Source organism: Orycteropus afer, unplaced genomic scaffold (assembly GCF_000298275.1).
Source record: "Orycteropus afer afer isolate SDZICR_OR568_19922 unplaced genomic scaffold, OryAfe1.0 scaffold00071, whole genome shotgun sequence".
In the NCBI taxonomy this organism is placed as follows: domain Eukaryota; kingdom Metazoa; phylum Chordata; class Mammalia; order Tubulidentata; family Orycteropodidae; genus Orycteropus; species Orycteropus afer.
In genome coordinates, this window is record NW_006921658.1 from 2,363,467 (window position 1) to 2,383,110 (window position 19,644).

The following is a 19,644-nucleotide window of genomic DNA, read 5'->3' on the forward strand; positions in this document are numbered from 1 at the left end:
TATATATATATATATATATATATATACAGGAAGCAGGCCACACCCCAAAGGCAACTCCCCTTCAACTGATTAACTGCTCATAGCAGATTCCAAACTAGAGTTGATTACACCGTTTCTAATCTCATGAGGGGAATAACTATCACAGCTGCCACACCACTCAAACTCATAGCCCAGCCAAGTTGTCACACCACCTTAACTACTACACAATGCCTTATGATAGAGTAGAACTGCCCCATAGGGAATGTTTGGCTGTAATTTTTATGAAAGCATATTGTCAGGTCCTTCTCATTCCTAACTGCTGGTTCGTTCAAACTGCCAACCTTTCTGTTAGCGGTTGAACATCTAACTTTTGTGCCACCAGGGCTCCTTAATAGAATGCTACCTAGCCAAAAGAAAAACTAGGACACATTCATGCAATAACTTGGATAGATGTTAAGGGCATTATGCAGAGTGAAAAGAAGCCAGTTTTAAAAGGTTATATAATATATGATCCCATTTACGTAACATTTGGAGATAAATTAAACTGTAGAGATGGAGAACAGAGTAGTGGATGCCCGGGGTTGATGGTGGGAGGAGGATTAGCATGAGGGCATGATTTGGGGAGATAGAACAGTTTTGTTTCTGGACTGTAATGATAGTGACACAACAGTATTTTGTCAAAAATCATTAAACTGCATAAAAAGTGAATTTGGGGAAATGATAGGGTTGGTGCCAGCCAGAGAGGGATGCAGAGGTCACGAGGGTCTCCTGGAGGGTAGGGATGGCATAAGGGGATTAGAGGTCACTGGAGCAGCTTCTGTAGGAGTGACCCTTCTCACTCAACCCTGCACGGCTTGCCATACCAAGAACACCAATATGACCAAGAAGGCCATTCTCTATACCTACCTAGTGCCCCTCCAAGATAATGGGAACATATCCAACATGCCCAGACACATACACATCTTGAAGTGGCTGAAGAAACTGTAAGCATCTCTACTGACAAAGAGACAGGCCTTTCTCTTGTGGGCCCCAGTAAAAATGTCAAAACAAAACAAACTTCATATAAATTAAAAACAATTTTAAAACCCTAAACTAAATCTAAAACAAATTTAAAATCTAAATGTTATCTTCAATACATCATTATATTGACTTATTGCCACTGTCTCCCATCACTTTAGCATCATTGTCACTAAACTATTCTCTCCTAAAATTCTAATACTTTGCATAACATGAAAATTCAAAACAAAACTTATTTTGAAAAACATAAAGTATGGAATTAATATTAGAAGAAATTGAAAAACTTGAGAATATAAATTTAACTTTTTTGGGGGGGGTTGTTGTTCAAGAAGACTCTTTATTAACCCAACTTATTCTCAGAAGTATTTTTCTTAGGACATCATGAAAACAGCAAGAATCATAGGAGCTCCCCCAGGAAGCAAAAGGTAAGGGAGGACCTTACCCTCTCCTCCAAACAGCCTTGTTGCTGGAGAAGTGCTGCTTTAGAGAACACAAAAGTGAAAATGGTTTTCAAGTTATTTTCATTTGATGGACAAGAATGAGAATCATTTCAGTTCTGCTATAAATCCTATAGGAGCTCTGGTGGTATGGTGCCTAAGGCATTTGACTGCTAACCAGAAGGCTGGCAGTTCAAACCCACTAGCCACTTCTCAGAAGGAAGGTTGGTCAATCTACTTCCGTAGTGATACCACCTCGGAAACCCAAGGAGGGGTCACTATGAGTCAGATATGACTCCACAGCAGTGGTTGTGAAATCCTATCCTTAAATTCAAGGTACCCCAAAGGAAAACTCCATGAGAATGGTTATAGGTAGATATAGATTGCTAAAAGAAGCTCCTTCAAAAGACAGAGTGCCCAAAAATTAGAAGAAAAGGACAATAAATGATAATGACTGAGAGAGAAGTAAGGCATCCTTAAGATCAATTTTTATTTCTTATTTAGTTTTGCAATATTTTATTGTTTTTTAGATGAAAATTTACAGTGAATAGGGTTCCCATTTAACAATTCTTATACAAATTGTTTGTGATATTAGTTACAATTTTTACAAGGTGTTAGCATTCTCATTATTTCCTTTATACTTGTTCTGTTTCCATTGATCTAGCTGCCTTTCCCCTCCTTGCCATGTCATCTTTGCTTTTGAGTAACTATTCACTGGTCTCATATAGTTAATTGTTTAATAGAAACATTACTCATGGATGATGTTTATTTCATAATCCACTCTGCTGTTTGCCCGAAAGGTGACCTCCAGGAGTGCTTTCAGTTTTAGGTTAAAAGGTATCTCAGGGCAATAGTCTCAGTCAGGGTTTCCTCCAGTCTATCAGTCCATTAAGCCTGGTCTTTTTTTTTTTTTTAAAGAATCTAAGCTTTGTTCTACACTTTTTCCCATTCTAAGGGACCTTCCATTTTTTTCCTTGGTGAAAATGATCAATAGTGGTAGCTAGGCACCATCTAGTTCATCTGGTGTCAGGCTAGAAGAGATAGTGGTTTATGTGGGCTATTCTATGGACTAGTTTTCTCCTTGAGTCTTTGTTTTCCTTCATTTTCTTTTACTCTAGATAAGTAGAGATGAAGAGCTTGATCTTAGATGGCAGGTTGCAAGCTTTAAGACCCCAGGCATTAATCAACAAACTAGGAGATAAATCAACTTTATGACCTATGTTATACCAATTGACAAAGTTATTCCATGAGACTATGGTCTTGAGCCCTACAACCCAGTAAACCAATTTCATGTTGTTTAGATACGTCTAAGAAGTCTCCAAAACTGTAGCCCACATGTCCTTTATTATATTTATAAATATATATGCAGCACACACAAACATATTTACATATCATATTTATATATGCCTATAGATACGGTGTAGTGGTTAAGCATATGACTGCTAACCAAAAGGTTTGGACTTTGAACTCACCAGCCACTCCATAGAAGAAAGATGTGGCATTCTGCTTCTGTAAACGTTATAGCCTTGAAAACTGTATGGGGCAGTTTTACTCTGTCTTAGAGGGTCACTATGAATCAGATTCTACTAAATTACAACAGTTTTGGCTTTGGTTTTGTAGATATACCTGTATTTATACATGATACACTCACACATGCCTTCCTATAGACATATATGCATACACTTCTACCCATGTAACCCATTAACATATATTTTGTTAATACTGTTACTGAAAATTTGAATATGTTATAGCATTTATCAAAGTTGTCCCTTTCTCTTGTTTACTTCTTAGTGTCTTCATTTACTTTGATCAAGTTGTGTGGACTTCACCTTTATTTAGTATTTTCTTTCCTATCACCTAAAAAAAACAAGTGTCTACTATCTAGAAAATGATTCTCCATCCTTCCTCCTCCCATCACTAGTAATCTTCAAAGAGTGTTTCTTTCTATGTATGTATTTATGCTTAACTTTTTATAATAGTGAGATCATACAATATTTGTCCTACTGTGATTGACTTACTTCACTTAGCATAATGTCCTTCAGATTCATCCATGTTATAAGATGTTTTGTGCACTCCTCATTATTCTTTGTACCTCTGAAGTATTCTGTTGTATGAATGTACCTCAGTTTGTTTATCCATTCATCTGTTGTGGGGCACTTAGATTCTTTCTTTCTCTTTACTATTGCGAATAATGCTGCAGTGAACAATGGTGTGAATATGTCTATTTGTGTCACTGCTCTTACATCTCTTGGATATATATCTAGGACTGGGACTGCTGGATCATAGGTATTTGTATTTCTAGCTTTTTGAGGAAGCACCATACCATTTTCCACATGGGTTATATTATTTTACAGTGTCACCAGCAGTGTATAAGAGTTCCAACCTCCTTGAAGCCTTGCTAGCATTTGTTGTTTATTGTTTTTATTTCCTTACCATTTCCATTTTTGCAGAGGAGAGATGGTATCTCATTGCAGTTTTGATCTGCGTCTCTTTAATGACTAATGCTCATGAACATCTTTTCATGTATTTGTTGGCCATGAGAATGCCCTCCTTGGTGAAATGTCTGTTCATGTTCTTTGCCCATTTTTTGATTGGGCTATTTGTCTTTTTGTTGTTGAGTTGTTGAAGTTTTCTATTTATTTTAGAGATTAGACCCTTGTCAGGAAGGTCATTGCAAAAATGTTTTTTCCCAGTCTGTAGGTTCTCTTTTTACTTTTTTGCTTAAGTCTTTAATGAGAGTAAGTATTTAATTTTTAGGAAGTCTCAGTTATCTAAATTATCTTTTGTTGATTGAGCAACATTAGTTGTGCTTAATAGACTATTTATGCTGAAAATTAGGTACCCTAGTGTTGTTCATTTATTATCTTCCAAGAACTTTATACTTTTAGCTTTAACATTTAGGTCTTTGATCCATTTTGAGTTAGTTTTTGTGCATGCTGTGAGTTATGGATTTTTATGCAAATGGATAACTAGTTTTGCCAGCATCATTTGTTAAAGAAACTGTGTCTTCCCCATCGAACAGACTTTGACCATTTGTCCAAAATTAGCTGCCCAGAGATAGATGGATTTACTTCTGTGTTCTCAATTCTGTTCCATTAAGACCAACTTTTAAATCCTTTAGTTGCTAATTACTAGAGCTATAACCTTGATTATGTCACTTAACTTCTCTAAATCCACATTGTCTCATCTGGAAAATGGGAATAACTACAACTCCATCATAGGACTGTTTTGACAACTGTGCCTAGTGCAGCACTATTCCTGGCTTATTGTAAATATCTCATTATAATCATATGAGAGGAGCTCTGGTAGCATAGTGCCTAAGGCACTTGACTGCTAACCAGAAGGCTGGTGGTTCAAACCCACCAGCCACTCCTTGGAAGGAAGGTTGGGCCATCTACTTCCGTCGTGATACTGCCTTAGAAACCCAAGGAGGGGTTGCTATGAATCAGGTTTGACTTGATGGCACATAACAACAACAACAACAATCATATGAGAAGTTCCTAAGTTTCTGTTGCAAACCAAGAAGGAACACTGCTTTGCTACCATAAATGAAATGACACCAATATCTAGAGATCTTGGGAAAGGATTGATTATGAAATGAGAGAATGACAATAAATTTTACTGGCATCAATGATAGAGGATATCTTACAGCTCCTCTTACAGCAATTGTTGCCAGGGAAGTTCCCATCACAAATCATCAGAGAGTTGGTAAGGCCCAGAAAGATGCTAGCAAAGTATATTGTACATCAAGCTATCAATATTCCTTTAGTGAATGGATTTAAATTCTATAGCAATGGCCACAGAAATCAGATGGATCTCTTAATGTATAGTAAGTCACAAAATCGACAATTCTTACTCTTTTCTTTTAACAAAATTAGAAAATGATTATAGGAGTAAAATTTGACTTACTTGTTTAGAATTGTAAGTAAAATTTTTGTGCCTTACTTATCCTATATATAATATAAAGAAGAGCTACCCCGTTTTTTATAGAATGAAAGAGAAAAAATGAGACACCTAGTATCTCAGGAGCCTTAGAAGGCAGAGTGTGTTGATACATTTTTCTCTCCTTTCCTTACAGGACCGAATGAAACTGAAGGTCATTTAATTCTTGACCTTCTCAGTTTTGGAAACCTAGATTTTAAATACACTATGTGAATGGACTAAACTACTTTAGATATTTTGTGCTATATCATCATTTTTCAAAAACTTAAAAAATGAATCTTTGTCCAAAAAATCAAGTTATAAAAATACTACATATAGCTTCTGACATGTTCTTCTAGTAATGTATTAAATAACTAAAAGGAAATAGAAATGCTTCAAATAGATGGAAACATGAAGTCCATCATATAGTGACTTTTTAAATATATGCAAACTTAGGTATTATTTAGGCTCATTATTAGAAAATAATCTAAATAAAAGGCAAAGAATTAGTATTTTGTCTAAATAATGTAGTAAGAACTCTATAAAGACTTCAAATTTCAAATGATGTATTTTTCCGTATAGCATATATTCTTCATATAGCATATGTTCAATGAAATTAAATATACTAATTTACCAGTTATATTTATATTCACAAAAAAAACTTTCTAAAATATTTATACTTCAAAATGTCCATTATGCAATTAAAATAATGACCAATTAATTAATCCATTGCCAAAATCCATGCAATGTTTTTCATTAAAATCTTTGACTACTTTGGACTGTTCCTCTACTCAATTATGCTTTTTCTCCTAACCATGATTCAGAAAGAGAAAAACAAGGTTCTAATTCAATTTTGACCAAATCCAGAATTGATTTGAAGAATTATTTAAGAAGAAGAAGAAACATGTCCAGGAAACAGTGACACAGTTAAAATGCAATGTGACTGAGGCCTAAAATATTTCATCACTTAGCAGGTCAACGCTGTTATCCATTCTATTTTTTATTTCTAATTTACTTAAAATCACTCCAAGGCAAATGGTGATTCTGAAGCCAGAGTTCTCAGTACTTCTCTTCCATTTGACTGGATAAATCAGGTAAATTGGAATGACCCATAATTCTAACAAAGTATTTCTACATTCTATGCAAATTAATGCACCAATCACTAAAAGAGTGCTTTTGTAAGGTCATGTAAATGAAAGCCTGAATACAGGACACAGGTCAATAACTTGAATGTTGCAGCATTATGTCATTTACGGCTTTTGATTATGAGGTCCACTAAGTAAAGTGTCCAGTCTGCAAAATAACAATAACCTTTCATGCAAATTATTTTCTAGTAACTATTTTCATACAAAATAGTTTTAGGTCTGTGGAAATACTGCAGAATGAGATTTCAGAGAGATTTTTTTGAATGCATATATTCTATTTCAATTAAAATTTTATTTCTTCAATGCTCATGTACACATACACATAAATATTTAGCCAAATAGATAAAAAATATTTTTATAGGATGTGATTTCACTTATATAGCAAATAGCAATAATTTCACCTTCATTCTTAGATGCATAGATAAATATTACAAACACAGATTTGATACATAGCACCACAATTCTTTAAGAAAAAAAAATAGTTTCAAGTGCATTGTTATAAAAGTAGAGTCCTGGATCTTGTACAGATTTTGATTTAGAAATCCTAACTATTTATTTAGCTCTGGTAGCATAGTGGCTAAGGCACTTGACTGCTAACCAGAAGGCTGGCGGTTCAAACCCACCAGCCACTCCTCGGAAGGAAGGTTGGGCAATCCTACTTCCGTAGTGATACTGCCTTGGAAACCCAAGGAGGGGTCCCTATGAGTCAGGGCTGACTTGACGGCACATAACAACAACAACTATTTATTTGGGATGCAGATTGCCATAAAAACATGTACATATCAATTTTTACTCATTGCATAAAAATAATGCACATAAACAAAGGTTGTCCCTAAAGAACACTACCTACACATACTTAAAGTGGCAAAATCCTTCCTAAGTATCAAGCAAATTTTACTGTCATCAAATTTTACTGTCATGTTTTCTTAACATTCTAGAGCCCTTGGTGTTCTCACAATTTCCACACTCTCCTGGAGAAAGACCATTCTGTTGGGCATTATCTTCCTGCCCAGATAGTCTCCATCAATCAATTTCACCCTATTTCTAAACAGGAATCCAATTCTTTTTGGTAAAGAAGTTCTCTAGTTGTAGTCACTGCATCGTATATTCTCACACTTCATACCCTAGCCTGAAAAAGGGCAAACTGAACTTGTGTTACTCTTCCAATAACGGAAGGTGCTAATGCTGTAGTTTCTGGCAGTGGTAGAGAAAAAAACCCTTCTAGATCACAGATCACAACCAGATGGAATACTCTCTTGTTTTACTATTACCATACAAAACAGAAAACAGTGCTTGTTCAAAGAGCCAAAGAAATGTGCATCTCTGCCTCCCTGCCCCCCTCCCTCTCTGGCAGTGTTCAGGGAGACTGCGGCTCTGTAGACCTCCGGGAGAGCAGAAACACATGTTTTCTAGTACTCCATGCTTTATATAGGGCTGCAATTATTGGGTATAGCTCTGCTTGAAAGTTGAGAAGCGCTAAATAACCTCTAGACAAGGTCTCTTCTCTCCTAGGGAAGGGAATGCGTCCAGTAATTCCTCTCAAGTTCCTGAGGCAATTTGGGTCTAGGGTGTATTTTCCCTGCTGAGGGCACCAAGGGTTTCTTCCAACGGTACAGCTCTGCAGTGGGTCATGTGACTGCTGGGTGTGTGCCTCTGTGCGCGGTGGGGGGATGAGTTTGCGGGTATGTGTGTGTGTGAGTGTGTATGTAGTGTGTATGTGTGCATAAGTTACATGTCTAGTTTTTAAAGATTCTTGTTTTTCTAGGGCTGTGTGTGTGTGTGTGTGTGTCTGTGATCCTGACTGTGAAGTGAGTGAGACTAAGAAAAAGAGAATAAGGGAACGGTCTTGGGCAAGACGATGCGACCAAATGTGCCTGTGTCAGTCCCATTCCTTGGTGAGCCTCTGCATTGGGGGCGCGGTCCCCGTCCTTGGGGTAGGCGAGGACAATGGGGTGCCGGCGCCCCTCCCCGCACTGTGTGCACCCACCTGACGAATACGCGGCGGGTTCGGCGGGGTGGAGGCCCCGCCTTCCGGGGCCGGGGAGGTGGGAGAAGCCATCTTTCTGCTGCTCCGGGTTTCTTCCTCCTGTCACGCCCGGGTCTCCCGCGTCTTCTGCGTCTCTGCAGTGCCCGGCCTGCGGCCCGCGTCCTAGATGAGCCAGGAGAATCCGCAGCCGCCGCGCCCCGCAGAGACCCGCCCGGGCTCGTCCGCCGCAGAGTGCGAGGGGCGGCTGTCCCCCTTGGCTCGCCCGCCTGGAGTTCTGGCCGGACCCCTCGCCCCTTCTCGCGTCCACCTACCTCCCGACTGGGAGACTCAAAGCCATGGCGAGCCGGAGTGGGGCGCGACCTTGGCCTTGGGGCTGGGCTGGCGGCGATAGGGGCGGCGGCCGCACTTGGCTGCCCCTTCCCAGCGCCGCGCTCCGCGCGTGTCTGAATGTGCGAGCCGCCGGGCTTATTCTAGCGGCACTGGGAGAAAGGAGGCTGCTTCCCTCCCTGCTGCCAAGATCGCCAGGAGAGCGATGAGCTCATGGACAGCTCCCAGAAATATGTCTATATGCACCACTGGCTGCTGGAGTTAGAGAGGTGGGTGGGGATAAGGAGGCTCCGGCAGGCGCTCCCGCATCACAGGCAGACGTTCCCTGGGGAGGCCCCAGGCCGCTGGGGCACGACCAGCTATTCCCTGCTCATCTCCACACTCATTCACTCTTAGCTGTTTCCATTCATACTATACACACATTTCTTATTCACACTCATTCTCCCTTTCGCGTTATGATAGGTACCCACCCACCTCTGGCCTCAACATGCAACACATTCTTTGTTCTGCCAACCACTCCCTATCAATGAGGAGGAATTGATTTATGGAATGAACATGATGTGGAATGTCACTGCAGCTTCAACCTATGTCAGGTGTGGGGCCATGGATGAAGTGCCAAAGAAATATACCTTTTAAGCTTTGGGCATTTCTCTCTTCCCCAAGATCCAACTTCTCCCTTCCTACTCTTTCTTACTATGAGAAAACATCCTCCAGTCTTAAGTGAAAGCAGATAGTGAAGGATCCATCCTCACCAAAGTGGAGAACACCTCTTCTGTAGCCCTATGAAGAACTTAGAAGACAGAACCAAGTATGCAGACTTCTGCTATGCAGATGCCTGTCACAGGTGTCATGAATCCCACACAGGTGCCAGTCTAATTTACATCACTCTTTGCCAGGGATACAGTGAGAGTTACCATTGACTGAGTTCACACCAGGTGCCAAGACCAGGTCATTATCTCCCTTCATGGTTCAGCTGCACTAGTGAGGTGGATATTGTTAGGTGTTTTATAAAGTAAGATGATGCTCAAGAGATCGATTGTCCCTCTCTTATGCATCATCCCTTTTCCCTTCCATATGGATCGCCATATGTGCACCTTAAAAACAACAACAAAAGAAAAACAACAAAAACCTGGTTAACCCTAGTTCCCTATAGCTACTGTTCCATTTCTCTACACCTCCTCAGCAAGAGCATCTAAAATTTTTCAATATCTAATTTCTCTTCTCATATTCCAATTGAAACCACTCCATTCAGGCTTTCTTCCACCCACTCAACTAAATTTTCTCCTCACAAGATTGCCAATAATCCTCATGTTGCTCTAATTTGGCTTCAAAATGTCAACTTGACTTCTGGGACACTGTTCTCTGTCAATTGTCTTCTTACCTCACTGTTGCTTCTTATCAATCTATTTCTAATTCATCTTTTAGGCTTATAAACTTTGGATTGCCAAAGAATGCAGTCCAACCGAAAAACCAAATCCAGTGCCACGGAGTCGATTCCAACATAGTGATCCTATAGGGCGGAGTGGCACTGCCCTATGGGTTTCAAGGCTGTAAATCTTTACAGAAGCAGATCATCTCATCTTTCTGCTGCAGAGTAGCTGGTGGATTCAAACTGCTGACATTCTGGTTGGCAGCCGAATGGCTTAAGTACTGTGCCACCAGAGCTCATTAAGGTGCAGTCCAGGCTTCCTTATTTTTTCTATTGGTACTCATTTCATTGCTGATCTTATACTAGTTTAAATAGAATCTATATTCTGATAACCCCAAAATGCTATTTCCATCCAGTTTCTCCCTTTAATTACAAAGTCCTGTTGCCAATTGCCTTTACCTCCACTAGGCAAACCAACTACTCTAATATACCTTTTACCACCTTTCAGTTGCTCAGGACAAAAACCTCAGAAACAATAATGGTGATACAACTTGAAAATGTCATCAGTGTCCCTGAGTTTTAATGTGGAAGTTGTTATGTTGGTGAATGTCTTGGTGTATATGTTTTCACTATAATAAAAGTATGTAAATATATGTGTGTGTGTGTATACATATATTATATATAATTTCTTCATTTCTGTCCATAGGTCATCCTGGATATTTACATATATTATATATATATATATATATATATATATATACACACACACATATATATATATACTTAAGAGGAAAAAAAAAAACTCAGAAAGAATCTTAATTCCTTGCTTAATTCCCTACATTTCATCCATCAGCAAATCCTATTGCTTCTACCTTCAAACACAATCTGGCCACTTCTCTATTTGCACATCATCTCTCTAATCCAACCCATCATCATCTTTTACCTGGATTTATTCTTCCACCCTTGCTCCTCAGTTAGCTTGCAACAGAGCAGCTTGACAGTGCTTGAAGACCTCCTATGTCTCACTATCTCACCCAAAGTAAGAGCCAAGGCCTTTCAGTGGTCTACAAGATCTATATAATCCATCCTCCATTCCTGTCCACCTACCTTTCTGACCCTATTTCCAGCCATTCCCTCAGCTAACTCCCAGTAGCCACACTGGGATTATTTCTAGTCCTTGAACATGCCAAGCCCACTCTGGTGTCAGGTGTTTTGCACCTGTGAGTCCCTCTTGTTGCAACACCCCTGCCCCAGATATCTGCATAGATCTTTCTCTGTCTTCCTTCAGGACTCTGCACCAGCATCATTTTATCAGTGATGTCTTCCTTAATTATCCTATAAAATAAAATACCCTCAGTGTCCCTATTCCTCATACTTTGTATATTTCTCAGGTGCCCTCATCATAAGTGAACAATTAATATTTACTTATTTTTTAGTTGATTCTCATTTTTCACTGGAAGGTATGTTCCATGACCTCAGGGGCTTGGCTTTGTTCACTGTTATAAACACTCATAACTCCAGCATCTTGAACAGTGCTTGACACATTAGTGTTCAAAAAATGTTTGCTGGATTAATTAAGCATCTTTGCCAGCAACACTTATTTAGAAAGCTGAAGAATTATGATTTGAACTCTGGTTTAAATCTCGAAGTCCAAAGTCCAAATCTCCACCACATTACAGTTCCTCAGTCCCTGCTACAGAATGAGGGATATCATTGCTGATGTCAGATGAATCTTAGCTGAAAGCAAAGAATACCAGAAAGATGTTTACTTCTGTTTTATTGACTATGCAAAGGCATTTGTGTGGATCATAACAAATTATGGATAACACCAAGAAGAATGGGAATATCAGAACATTTAATTGTGCTCATGAGGAACCTGTACGTAGACCAAGAGGCTGTCATTCGAAGAGAACAAGTGAATAGTGAATGGTTTAAAATCAGGAAGGGCTTGTGTCAGGGTTGTATCCTTTCATCATACTTATTCAATATGTATGCTGAGCAAATAATCTGAGAAGCTGGACTATATGAAGAAGAATATCACATCAGGATTGGAGAAAGACTCATTAACAACCTGTGATATGCAGCTAACACAACCTTGCTTCCTGAAAGTGAAAGCACTTATTGATGAATATCAATAAATCTGCATGGATTGCACTTCAACATAAAGAAAACAAAATTCCTCAGAACTGGACCAGTAAACAACACCAGGATAAATGGAGAAAAGATTGAAGTTGTCAAAGATTTCATTTTACTTGGATCCACAGTCAGCACTCATAAAAGCAGCAGTTGAGAAATCAGATGTCATACTGCACTAGGCAAATCTGTTGCCAGAGGCCTCTTTAAAGTGCTGAAAGAGCAAAGATGTAACTTTGAAGACTGAAGTTCAACTAACCCAAGCCACTGTATTTTCATTCACCTCACATGCATGTGAAAGCTGGACAATGAATAAGGAAGGTGAAGAAGAATTGATAACTTTGAATTGTTATGTTGGAGAAGAATACTAAGAGTACCATGGGCTGCCAGAAGAACAAACAAATCTGTCCTGGAAGAAGTGCAGCAGGAAGGCTCCTTAGAAGCGAGAATGGCCAGACTTCATCTCACCTACTTTGGTCACATGGACAGAAGGGACCAGTCTCTGGAGAAGGATATCATGGTTGGTGAAATGGTTGGTGAAATGGAGGGTCAATGAAAAAGGGAAGACCCTCAACAGGACGGATTGACCCAGTGGCTGCAACAAGGGGCTCAAGTACAGCAACGATTGTGAGGATGGCACAGGAAAGGGCAGTGTTTCATTCTGTTGTACATAGAGATGCCATTAGTTGGAATCAACTCAACAGAACCTAACAACAACAATACAGTTCCTCAGATACATGGGTAAAAAATCATATATATATATATATGTGTGTGTGTGTGTGTGTGTGTGTTCAAATTTGAAGAAGACTTTATGATGCTACATTATAAAGCTGTTTTTCCCCCCCTCTTTGTAAACATTTCCTCAAGCTACTCAATATGATTATTTTTATGGTGGAAGTGCAGCATTGTGGTTGGAATAGTGAGCTGGGGTCAGTTACTAGCTCTAAGATCCTAATTATTTAACATCTCTTAACTTCAGTCTCCTTATCTATGAAATGAAAATCATAATAGTACTTATCTTATAGGGTCATTGTGACTATTCAACAAGATATTGTATATAAACACTGTCAACACACAATGTAAATGTAATACACTTATTAATAATTATTTGTGTATTAATACCCACCTAAAAATAGAAGGCTGAGGAGAGAAAGGTGGTTAAAAAAGAAACCCTTTATTTCATATCAGAGAACCAAGAGAAGTTTAGTGATACAAGTAAGTGATGATAACACTGTTCTGACTCCGCTTTTCTATATCATGACTGCACACACAGAAAACCACATTAGGGTAATCAATCTTACAGTTTGGGGATATTCAATTTAATAATATTCAATTCAATTTAATTTAACAATGAAGATAATTCAAAAACAGTTGCAGCAGTATATTGACAGAACTTCCAGAGATGCAGGCTGGATTCAGAAGATGTCATGGAATGAGGTATATCATTGCTGATGCTGGATGGATCTTGGATCAAAGTAAAGAAAACAAGAAAGATGTTTACTTGTGTTTTATTGACTATGCAAGAGCATTTGATTGTGTGGATCATAACAAATTGTGGATAACTTTGAGAAGAATGGGAATTCCAGAACACTTAATTGTACTCATGAGGAACCTATACATAGACCAGGAGGCTGTCGTTCAAACAGAAAAAGAGAACACTGCATGGTTTAAAATCAAGAAGGGAGTGCATCAGGGTTGTATCCTTTTACTATACTTGAAGCTGGACTATATGAAGAAGAACGTGCCATCAGGATTGGAGGAGAATCATTAACAACCTGTGATACGCTGATGACACAACTTTGCTCGCTGAAAGTGAGGATGACTTGAAGTACTTACTGATGAAGGTTGAAGAATACACTCTGCAGTATGGATTGCATCTCAATATAAGGAAAACAAAAATCCTCACAACTGGACCTATAAGCAGCATTATGATAAATGGAGAAAAGATTGAAATTGTCCAAGACTTCACATTGCTTGGTTCTACAATCGAGGTCAATGGAAGCAGCAGTCAGGACATCAGACAATGTATAAACTGGGCAAATGGGCTGCAAAGGACCTCTTTCAAGTGCTGAAGAGCAAAGATGTCTCCTTGAAGACTAAAGTGCGCCTGACACAAGCCATGGTATTTTCAATTGCCTCATATTCATGTGAGAGCTGGACAATGAATAAGGAAAACTGAAGAAGAGTTGATGCTTTTGAGCTGTGGTGTTGGTGAAGAATGCTGAAAGTACCATGGACTGCTAAAAGGACTAACAGGTCTGTCCTGAAGGAAGTGCAGCCATAATGCTCCTTGGAAGCGAGAATGGCCAAACTTTGTCTCACATACTTTGGTCCTGTTGTCAGAAGGGACCATTCCCTAGAGAAGGATGTCATGCTTGGTAAAGTGGAGGGTCAACGAAAGAGAGGAAGGCCCTCAATGAGGTGGATTGATATGCTGGCAGCGGTGATGGGCTCAAGTGTAGCAAGAATCAGAGAGCTGGCTCAGGACTGGGTGATATTTCATTCTGCTGTGCATAGGGTCACTATGAGTCAGAAATGGCTTGATGGCATTTAACAACAACAGCAATTTAACAAAAATGAGCACATCAATAAATGCATTAAGGTTTTAAATTGACAAATAAATAGGTAGGTAAATAGAGGTAGACATGGAGATTGATAGATATCAATAGAGATGGAATGCAATACTATAAGTAGGAAAATATCTCAACTTTTACTTTCATAGTCCTGGTGTCACTTGCCACAGTAGTGATGAGTGCTCTAGGAAAGACATAATTTGGGTTTACCAGACAACTATGCAAAATGGAGAGCATTGTAGTGGTTCTTGAAGTCCTCTTAGATGCTGACTGTTTATCCTCCAACAGCCCTCTTTCTCTGGATCTGGGGAGGGTAGTATCATTTTTTCTCAGGACTTCCAACCTCTAGAACTTTGTCTCCTCCTCCTTCCCTAAAAACCCTAACTCCTTTGAAAATCATACTGGATCACCCAGAACTCCTCTTTGATGCAGTCATTAATCTTCCTTGAAGATCCTAAAAACTTAGTTTCTTTTTCTCCAGAATTATCATTGTCATAATTCTTGTTTAATTCAAAATCCACATAGCCAATGTCCCTACTAACCTCCAATGACCTTGACTTCCACCCTACCTCAGATACCCATTCCTATGGTCATACTCTAGAGCTCACCATTTTTGATTACTGCATCCTCTCCATGACTTCAATATCAAGTCTTCTATTCTCTGATCATCACTTATCTTTCTAGCTGATTTCCTCTATTACTCCAGCTAAAATAATTCTTCAACCCCAAGAAAACCTCCATAAACCCACCAATCAATCCTACATCTTTTCACTGTGGGTAGTTCATCTCTTGTCCTCATTTTCCACATGACCCAATTTGGATTCCATGTGCCATTATTTTAATAACTATTTTATATATACCACAAATTGCTCTCTGTCCTTCAATTTTACCACTCTCTTTCTCTCTGTCACACTCACATGGCAAAAAAATAAATCTTGATTATTTTGAAAATTTAATAAGCTTTTTTTAAAAAAAAAAATTGTTGTGATTTAGGTGAAACTTTACAGAGCAAATTCACTTTCCATACAGTAACTCACATACACTTTGTCTTACGACATTAACTACAATTTCCCACAGTGCAACAGCTCCCCTCCCACTTCCTCCCCATAGTTACCTCTTCCCTGTGTCCTTCCCTTCCATGTACCCCTGCCCCCCCGAGCTGTCTCCCTGTGCATAACAGCCTTTCTATTCTCCCAATGATTGATCTCTCCAAGAAGTTTATCTACCTAATGTAAATATTCAGCTCATATGCCTGTCTTTTGTTTGGCTGGTAGCCACAGGAGTGGGTTCAATTCCAAACCTGAAGGGCAGCTAGGGGCCATAGTCCCAGTGGTTCCATCAGGCTCTAACAGACCAGCAAACCTGGTTTCTTTCTTTCTTTTTTTTTTTTTTTTAAATGATTTTGAGTTTTGCTCCAGATTGTTCTTGTACTCTATCCAGGATTTCCTGCATAGATCCCCCTCTGAGTGGTTGCCAATGGTAGCCGGGCACCATCTAGTTCTTCTGGTCTTATAGTCATATAGGCTGAGGATTGCATGGTGTACCAGTCACTTGGACTAATAGATTCTAAGTGTCTTTGATTTTCTTCATTCTTCTTTGGAGAGACCTATCATTGCATCTAGATGGCTGCTTGTAAGCTTTTAAGATCCCAGTTGCTACACACCAAAGTAGGAAGTGGAATAAAGTTTTGTGTAGTATGTTACACCAATTGTGCTTGATGTCCCCTGTGACTATGGTCCCAGCCCCACAGGTCCAACTACTCATTCCGTCTGGATAGCTGTCTGTGGCCAAAAAGTGACTACAATCTTGCCCCTTGTCAATTTTACCATATACCTGGGAATTCTTTTTTTTCTTTTTTCTTTTTTTTATTGTGATCTGGGTGAAGATGTACAGAGCAAATTCACTTTCCATACAGCAGCCCACATACACTTTGTCCCACGACATTGATCACAATTCACCACAATGCAACAGCTCCCCTCCCACTTCCTCCTGACAGTCACCTCTTCTCTGTGCCCATCCCTCCATGCATTCCTGCCCCCTGGGCTGTCTCCCTGTGTATTAAAAGCCCTTTGTTCTTCCATGATTGTTCTCTCCAAGGAGTGTATCTAGCTCAGATAAATGTTGACCTCATATGCCTGTCTTTTGTTTGGCTGTAAGCCACAGGTATGGGTTCAATTCCAGACCTGTAGGGCAGCTAGGGACCATAGTCTCAGTGGTTTGACTGAGGATCTATCAGACTGGCAAACCTGGTCTCCCCCTTTTTTTTCCCCCAAATGATTTTGAGTTTTGTTCCACGTTATTCTCCCTCTCTATTAGGTCTATCCAGGATCTCCTACATAGATCTCCCTCCAAGTGGTTGACAGTGGTAGCTGGGCATCAACTAGTTCTGGTCTCATAGTTGTATAGGCTGCAGATCACATGGTGTACCAGTCACTAGAGCTAATTATTTCCATGAATCTTTGGTTTTCTTCATTCTTCTTTGCTCTGGATGAGGACAGATCCATCATTGCATCTAGATGGCTGCTTGTAAGCTTTTAAGATCCCAGTTGCTACTCACCAAAGTATACCTGGGAATTCTTACAGAACATACAGATACACTTGTACAAACATTGTCTGCCAACCCTATACGTGGTCATGGGCACAATCCCCCCTGCATAGACCTGCCTTATAGTTCAGCCTGTGCACCCATTTATCAACCCAGTGTTTGCCTTCACTGACGACACAGTACTGTATGTACAAAAGAGTTAATCTTTGTTGTCTGTACCTCCCATGCATTCTCTATGTCTTCCTCTTCCACAATGCCACCGTGTTGATCACTCACATTTGGTACATTGCCCTTCTCTTCACCCAAATCAATACTTATCTCTGTCTATCTAACAGTGTTCTCTCCCCTCCCTTCCCATGCCTGGTAACCAAGAAAGAAAATTTCCTTCCATATATAAACCTTTCCTTGACTTTTTTAAAATAACAGACTAATATGATATTTGTCCTTCTGTGACTGACTTATTTGACTCAGCATAACATCCTCCAAGTTCATCCACGTGTTTTGCCAGTTCTACATTATTCTTTAGGGTTGCATAGTATTCCATTGTGTGTATGTACCATAGTTTGGTTATCCATTCTTCTGTTGATGGGCACCTAGTTTGTTTCCATATTTTGGCTATTGTAAATACTGCTGCAATGAACATGGGTATGCATATATCTGTCCTTGTCCTGGCTCTCACTTCTTTAGGAAATATACCTAGTAATGGAATGGCTGGGTCAACGGGTATTTCTAATTCCAACTTTTTTGTTTTTGTTTTTTTTATCGTGATTTGGTTGAAAATTTACAGAGTAAATTCACTTTCCATACAGCAGTTCACATACACTTTGTCTCATTGAGGTTGGAGGAATTCTCTAGACTATGGCCCTGAATTACTCTTTGAATATTTAGTAGAAACTACTGCCTGATGTCATCTTTGAAGTCACCTTTAAACTAATTAACATTTTAGCCCAAAGATTAAAGATTGTCATCCTTGAGTATTACATTTAAATATACACGTATGTGGTGGTGCAGTGATTAAAGCAGAAGGCCACTAACGAAAAGGTTCTGCAGTTTGAACCCACTGGCTGTTCTGTACTAGAAAGATAAAGCAGTCTGCTTTGTACAGATTTATAGTTTTGGAAACCTGTGGGGCAGTTCTATTCTGTCCTAAAGTGTGGCTATAAGTTGGAACTGACTTGATAGCAGTGGGTTTGGTTTGAATTTTGTATAAGAAAAAAGGTTCAATAGCTATTTTAAAGCATAGATTGAGAAGATTGGAGGGCAGAGAGTTTAAGTAAATGGAAATGAAACACTAGAAGAGAAATAACAAGAATGTTGACACAATGTGAAGAATGTAACCAATGTCATTTATCATTATGTCTAGAAACTGTAGAAATGGGAATAGATTTTGTTATGTATATTTTCACACACAAAAAATTAAATGTTAAACATAAATAAAATAAAAAAGGTTTTCTGTGGAACTCCACACCAACTTCATCTATAATCCCTTGCATCTGTTCCCTTTTACACTAAAACTCCTCTGAAGAGTTGTCTGTACTTAACACCTCTGATTCCTCTCCCTCTAGTTTATCTCGAACCAATTCTACCAAAGTTTCCTTTACACCATCTCACCAAAACTATTCTTGACAAGGTAAACTCCATGTTGCCATATCCCTTGGTCATATTTGGTCAGTTACCAATTTATTTATCTCTCAGCAGAATTTTACATAATTCCCACCACTTGACTTCTAGTACCCTATACTCTTTCTTGGTTTTCATTCTCACTCATGTGCTGTTCATTCTCAATTCACATTCACCTAACGTCAGTCCTTGGATCACTTTTTTCTATCTATACCCACTAATAGCTGACCTCATTCAGTCCCATTACTTTAAATACAATTTTTTTTCTGGTTACCTAGTGCTGCTCTGACAAGAGTATACCACAAATGGAATGGCCTTAACAAACAGGAGTTTATTCTTACAATTTGGAGGCTTAAAGTCCGAGTTCAAAGTGCCAGGTTCTAGGGGCTGGGTAAAAGCCCCTCAACCTTGGGGTCCAGCTCTGCCTCCTGCTCTCAGCCCACTGAGCTAGAGGCTTTTCTTCACTCAGACAGCTGCTGGCTGCTGAGGCTGAGAAGCCCCAAAGTTGACAAGTAAAAAGGCACAGTCCCGATGTTACCAAACCACATGGCAGGCCATTAACTTAAGTCCATTGTAAGTTCCAAGGTCGGC

General features: G+C 39.3%; 1 protein-coding gene across 1 annotated transcript in view; it reads right to left on the bottom strand.

The window, feature by feature from the left end:
- Positions 1 to 9,074: 9,074 nt before the first annotated feature.
- The window catches only part of LARP7 (La ribonucleoprotein 7, transcriptional regulator), a 103,518-nt gene continuing 92,948 nt past the window's right edge, over positions 9,075 to 19,644 (bottom strand). Inside the window, exon 7 of the mRNA XM_007940776.1 lies at positions 9,075 to 9,209. Coding sequence (XP_007938967.1) covers positions 9,075 to 9,209 — 135 coding nt within the window. The remainder of the gene's footprint in view (positions 9,210 to 19,644) is intronic.